At 39.6% G+C, this 6,597-nt stretch overlaps 1 protein-coding gene across 3 annotated transcripts in view; it reads left to right on the forward strand.

Annotated features, from left to right (window-relative positions):
• The window catches only part of LOC128019964 (MHC class II regulatory factor RFX1), a 13,727-nt gene extending 7,509 nt beyond the window's left edge, over nucleotides 1-6,218 (forward strand). For all 3 annotated transcript variants that reach the window (XM_052606409.1, XM_052606429.1, XM_052606419.1), the window contains 12 exons: nucleotides 242-423; nucleotides 1,190-1,309; nucleotides 1,390-1,511; nucleotides 1,610-1,728; nucleotides 1,822-1,931; nucleotides 2,006-2,157; nucleotides 3,613-3,710; nucleotides 3,790-3,939; nucleotides 4,031-4,239; nucleotides 4,646-4,799; nucleotides 4,874-4,919; nucleotides 5,065-6,218. In XM_052606409.1, the coding sequence (XP_052462369.1) occupies nucleotides 242-423; nucleotides 1,190-1,309; nucleotides 1,390-1,511; nucleotides 1,610-1,728; nucleotides 1,822-1,931; nucleotides 2,006-2,157; nucleotides 3,613-3,710; nucleotides 3,790-3,939; nucleotides 4,031-4,239; nucleotides 4,646-4,799; nucleotides 4,874-4,919; nucleotides 5,065-5,204 (1,602 nt within the window). In that variant the 3' untranslated portion in view covers nucleotides 5,205-6,218. The remainder of the gene's footprint in view (nucleotides 1-241; nucleotides 424-1,189; nucleotides 1,310-1,389; nucleotides 1,512-1,609; nucleotides 1,729-1,821; nucleotides 1,932-2,005; nucleotides 2,158-3,612; nucleotides 3,711-3,789; nucleotides 3,940-4,030; nucleotides 4,240-4,645; nucleotides 4,800-4,873; nucleotides 4,920-5,064) is intronic.
• The last annotated feature ends 379 nt before the right edge of the window (nucleotides 6,219-6,597 follow it).

The following is a 6,597-nucleotide window of genomic DNA, read 5'->3' on the forward strand; positions in this document are numbered from 1 at the left end:
AATAATAATAATAATAATAATAATAAAATATAAATATAATGTGAAATAAAATATAATAAAATAATAGTAATAGCACATAACAAAATTACTAAAACTTAAACTGAAAATATAAAATTAAAACAATTTAAAAATATGAATAATTACTGGTTGTAGCATTGTTTTCAGCAGTAAAACAGGTGTGAAAGAGGAGATGAATGTGATAGTCTAGTAAAGAACACCTGCGGTCTCCTGTCCTGCTCAGGTGCAGTGGCTGATGGATAACTACGAGACAGCTGAAGGTGTGAGTCTTCCTCGCTGTACTCTCTACTGTCATTACCTCCTGCACTGCCAGCAGACCAAGCTGGAACCTGTGAACGCCGCCTCCTTTGGCAAACTCATCCGCTCCGTGTTCATGGGCCTCAGGACCAGACGTCTCGGCACCAGGTAAAAGCACACTGTCCAGATCAGGTGTGACACAAAAAAGATTCAAGTCACGGCAGTCAATACGAAACATTTCGCTTTATTTGTCTATTTATTTTACTGGGTAGCTCCACCCACAGTGAAATCTCATTGGTCCAGAATCTTCTTCACATAACTGTGAATTAAACATGAATTCTATCATGTTGTGCTGGACTTGTTTTATTCGCCAGAATTGTAAATTGAGCATAAGCCCATTTGAGATACGTTTTGTATTCAGAAAGTTGTGCAGAAACTCAATGGAAGAATATTTACCAAATAGCATCTTAAAAAAAGTCAAAAGTCTTGCATAAAAAAATCATGTAACTGATTGATATGCATCTCAAAAAGTTGATTATTTAATTTTACATGTAATAAAGGCAGCACTACAATTTTATTTAAACAGATGGGATTGAAATGAGGCAGTTTATTTAAGCAATTTTTATTGTTGTTGTTACATGAATTAAATTAGCATCTTGGTTGAAAACATATCTAGTTTTACATTCACACATTGACAATAAGTTTATGGCTCAGTCGTTTTCTCTGTTGAGTGTATGTAATTCATTACTTGAAACAAAATAAACATTACCTGAAATAAAATACAATATAAAAAACGTTTTATTTGTATTTATTGTTTTATTTCAACTAGTTGCAAAGGCAACTTTAGTAGTTGTGTAAAAAAATAAGTAAACTAATGAAGAAAAAAATTAAAAATGACGAAAACGATGATACTAAATGAACACGTGTGTTTCAGAGGGAACTCTAAGTACCATTACTATGGCCTTCGAATCAAGAGCAACTCCCCCCTGCACAAACTGGTGGAGGACCAGCAACACCTGGCCATGAGACAACAGCCGTACTCACAGAAACAGAGGTGTGTGTGTGTGTGTGTGTGTGTGTTGATGATCACGTGCTGTTGTTAATTTGATTGACAGCTCTCATCTCTTGATAAAGGTTAAAGCCTGTGCAGAAGGTGGAGGGACTGACCAATGGAATGGGCTTGGGGGCGGGGCATCAACAAGGGGCGGGGCTTTCTGACATCAGCGCCCAGGTTCACCAGTATCAGCAGTTTCTGGGTAAGACCGACACAAATCAAACACAAAAATGTATGAGCACCTCTCTCTTTTGGACATATAATCTTATTCTACATCAACTTTTTATACGTGTGTGTCAGATGTGTCTCGCACTCTGCCTGAGTTCCCTGACGTCAAAGATGAGGGTAAACCTCTGCCGGATGGACTCCTTCCTCAACACGTACACGCATATCAGCTGGTCTACAGAGAGCACTGTGAGGTGAGTGTGTGTGTGTGTGTGTGTGCTGGATGTCAGATGTGAGATCATTTTAGTGTTTTGGTGAATAATGCGTGTGTGTGTGTGTGTTCATAGGCAATTCTGGACGTGATGGTAAACCTGCAGTTCCCTCTTGTGGAGACGCTGTGGAAGAGTTTCTGGAGGTTCAGTGAAGGACAAAGCGGTGACTCGGATACACTCGACCTGTGAGACACATTGTCTTTAAGCACACTAGTCACAAGTGTTGTGTTGTGTCTCACGGCTGTCTCTGTCTCTACAGTCAGGAGGACCCAGAGAAGCGCTTGCCCAAGTCAGTTCTGGTTCTGTTGTGTAAATATGAGCCCGTCCTGCACTGGACCCGTGAGTGTGACAACTTACTGTATCAAAGCCTAGTGGAGATCCTCATCCCTGAAGTCCTGAGACCCATCCCCAGTGAGTTACACAACTCCACACAAACTCTGTATCAACTCAGTAACTATACAAACTCATTCCCAGTGAGTTACAGCTCTTAATCGCCAACTTGTTTCACAATGCTACACAAACCAAATGAATTACAAGATTCTACAAACAAACTTTATAAAAACAATATCCAAAGTGAGTTACAGGAATACACTTCATTCCAATGTGTTACGACTCTGTACAAACTTTGTCCCGTTGAGTTACAAAACTTGCTTTGCAAACGATATAATCATCCTTTTTGACGTGCACAACACTGTACAAACTCTGTATTAACTCTAGTCATAGCCAGTTACAAAATTCTATACAGTTCCATTTAAACAACATCCACAGTAAGTCTCACAACTAAATAACTCTATCCAAGTGTGTTAAAACTCTTCACCATCGTGTTACACAATGCCTTTAAAAACTAATGAATTACAAAATTCTACATACAAACCACATATAATTTCAGTGCGTTACAACACTGTAAAAACTCTATATGCACTCCATTTCAGTTTGTTACAACCTAAACTCTATATCAACTCCATCCACTGTGATTAACACAATTCTGTAAGACTCAGTCACAACTCCATCTAAACAACATCCCCAGAGAATTATACAGCTCTTTATAAACACCACTTCAATTAGAAACTAAACTCTACACGACTCTTTGCAAAATATATATAATCACTAATACTCAATAAGTTACACAACTCTACACAAACTATATAAACATGATTTAATCTGGTTACAAACCTTCTCAAAACTCTATAAAAATGATATATAATCACCATCCTCAGTGGTTTATATAAACCTATATAATGTAAAATTATATAGAATTCTCAATGAATTCTAAAATTCAACACAGCTCCATTCTGTATATAAACTTCACAATCATGTACAAACTCTATACAGACTTTAAATCCTGTCCCAGTGAGTAACAACTCTACACAAACTCTACAGCAACTCTATGCACAGTGAGCTAGACACCGTTTGCACAAATCTAAACAACATACCCATTGATTTACACAAAACTGTACAAAATCTATACAAATTTTATATCAAATCTATTCCCCCCTGAGTTACAAAGTCTACACATAGCTACTGAAACTTTATTAGTAAATTTATACAAGCACAACCATGAGCTACATGGCTACGTGATTTTGCACTCTCTATACAACTTGATATAACCCTGTAAACTGAATAACTGGTGAAAATGCACAATTACAAAAAATAAGTTTCTTAACTTTATGAAATCGCACAAAGAAAGCGTAAATTCTATTTTAACTTCATTCACTTCAGCTCAGTACAGCTCAAGATTCTCAACACTTTCTTATCGTGAAAGTACTTTTGTTGCAGCAAATGACCATGAATGTGAATTGAAACCATACTTTAAATGCAGAATTTGAAATCAAGTCTTGTTGTCTTTCTATTTCTCTCTTTATGCAGGTGCCTTAACTCAAGCCATCCGTAACTTCGCTAAGAGTCTGGAGAACTGGCTGACCAACGCCATGATCAACATCCCGGAGGAGATGGTCCGCATCAAGGTCTGAATCACTGCTGATCTCCTCTGACTCCCCTCTGTGTTCGCTGTGGTCATGCTAATGCTGTGTGTGTGTTGTGTAGATTGTGTGTGCGGGAGCGTTCGCTCAGACTCTGCGGCGCTACACGTCTCTCAATCATCTGGCTCAGGCGGCCCGCGCCGTCCTGCAGAACACGGCTCAGATCACACAGATGCTCAGCGACCTCAACCGTGTCGACTTCACCAATGTACAGGTAGCACGGCTCGCTCTGTTCATGTCCCGTCATCCTCAGATCTCCCATCAGTTTGTAATTTACGTGTGTGTGTGTGTGTGTGTGAGATCAGGAGCAGGCCTCGTGGGTGTGTGGCTGTGAAGATGGTGTAATCCAGCGGATGGAGCAGGACTTTAAGACCACCCTGCAGCAGCAGAACTCTCTGGAGCAGTGGGCCGTATGGCTGGACAGGGTCGTGTCGCAGGCCCTGAAGCCGTACACCGGCAGTCCAGCCTTCCCCAAAGCAGCCAAACTCTTCCTGCTCAAGTGGAGCTTCTACAGGTGAGAGGGCCACTGAAGATGCATTTCTTTGGCTTTTAGTCTGAATATGCATTGACCACAAGTTCAACTGATGGCTCTGGCCAAGCTGTGATATAAACAAATGCTACTGGCTATTTTAAAAAGGGGCAGAGCTGCTTGATATGTTCTGCACGGTCTTCCTGTTTCAGTTGAAATACGTAAATGCATTGAATAATGCTGTACGTTTCAATACACTTCAGTATGTGATCAAGGCACAGTACACAACAGATCCAGTTTTCTGGATAAAATCACTTCACTTTTGACAGTCTAATGAAAAAATGAGTCAAAAAGCTAATGCTAAAACCCTTACTGTGTCCCGTTAGGGGTTTTAGTGCATCTTTAGTTGTTGGATTGGAGTAATCTCACAGTGTTTGTGTGTGTTGTGTAGTTCTGTGGTGATCAGAGACCTGACCCTGCGCAGTGCCGCCAGTTTCGGCTCGTTTCATCTGATCAGACTGCTGTACGACGAGTACATGTATTACCTGATCGAGCACAGAGTCGCACAGGCCAAAGGAGAGACGCCCATCTCTGTCATGGGAGAGGTACACGTACAAACACACACACACACATACGGGGAAACTGTCATACGGTGATTTAACTTTGTCTGTTGTTTCAGTTTGCCTGTCTCAACAGAAGTCAAAGGTCAATGGATCCTGATAAAGGTACGTACATAAACGCATCTTGTTCACAAATCGATTGGTTAGCGTTTCCTTCGAGTGAGTTTTTAATTGAAAAGACTGATAACTGCATGCAACTGGAAATGTCATTGATGGTGTTGCACTGACGCTGCTGAGTGAATGTGTGTAGATGAGGAGGACGAGGAGGAGGATGACGAGACCGATGAGGATCAGGACATGGCCATTCCTGTGGTTGTGGGGGAGGAGTCACTGGAGCCGCCCACCAAACTCGCCCGAACCGAGCTCTTCAACAGCAACACACCAAACTAACACACCGTCATTTCTGCTTCCTCCGCCCAGACTGATGGACATTCACACGGACACTGTAGAAGCAATGTCTGTGTATGCTGAACTCGTTTGGGAGTGAAACACAATCTTCAGTTTTGCTAATTATTAGAGGAAGCTCAGTTTCAGTTAATTTCCTGTAAACACAGATGAGCTGCTGTATGATCTGATGAGGCTTTTCTAGTGAACGGTGACATGCATATGCCTTAATTAAGCACACACACTCACACACATATTTTCATTGCCTTCCCTTTCTCAAAGCTGCCATGTGTGTCATGTGTCTCTGCTCTTAAAGTTACAGTTCACCCAAAAGTAAAGGCATTCACCCTCATGTCATTCAAGTGTGTTCCATAGAAGAAAGAAAGTTATGTAACGACGTTAGGGTGAATAAGTGAAAAGGGACGTTTCATTTTTGGGGGGAACCGTTCCTTTAAGAGTCTGGTTTTGATGATCATTCACCCCTCCATGCTGCCATAGAAATTGTTCTTTGCCAAAGCCAATCATAGGTCACCTAGGCCTGTTGCTCATTAATATTCATGAACGTTTAAGGTGTCGCTGGAAACCACAACTGCAGATTTGGCCTTTTACAGCTGTAACTCCACATGTCCTTCCATGCTTTTGACTTTCTTTTATTAATTATAATGAAAATGATATATACAGTTGTTGTGCTTTAATCAGCTGTTCAACTTTGATGCTTTGTGATATGAGTTGATGCTAACGGATCAAACGTGCCTTCAGAGGATTATTCAGTCTAGAGATTCATAAACGTATAAATAATTATGAGAATGCTTTATTTTTTTCAAATCTGAAATCCCATCAGGCCTAATTTGAAAAACAGAAGCAGAATCAATTTTGTGTAAATTGTAAAACCATTTTCACACGATTATCAAGTTTCATTATCAAGATTCATTTAACTGAAGTTTTACAAATGAGATTCAGAGTTTAATCACTGACTTCACTGCATTAAATAAAAGCATCATGTGTTTATAAAGAAATTAATTTCATCTGTCAGTGGTTTTCATTTCACACAAATCATTCACACTACATCCACACAAATATAGCCCAGCAAAAATGATTAGTTTCTAACAAACACTGAACACATTCATTAGTGAAGAGTACAGATGTGATTGGACGCTTTTGACAGCTCATGAATATTCTGTATCTAATTATGATGGTTTTGGCAGCAAATTTGCAGCTAGTGTGAAACTCTCCAGTGGTTATAAAACCAAATCTGTGTGAAATTATTCTGTGACAGTTAAAAAAAAATGCTTGTGACAATTATGAATACTAATATAACATAACTAATATAGTTTAGCACAGGTTTATATTGTTTTTGAATATATATAGAGAGTTTCTTTAATTGTACTATAAGAGTTGC

The sequence above is a fragment of the Carassius gibelio genome, chromosome A1 (genome assembly GCF_023724105.1).
Source record: "Carassius gibelio isolate Cgi1373 ecotype wild population from Czech Republic chromosome A1, carGib1.2-hapl.c, whole genome shotgun sequence".
NCBI lineage: Eukaryota > Metazoa > Chordata > Actinopteri > Cypriniformes > Cyprinidae > Carassius > Carassius gibelio.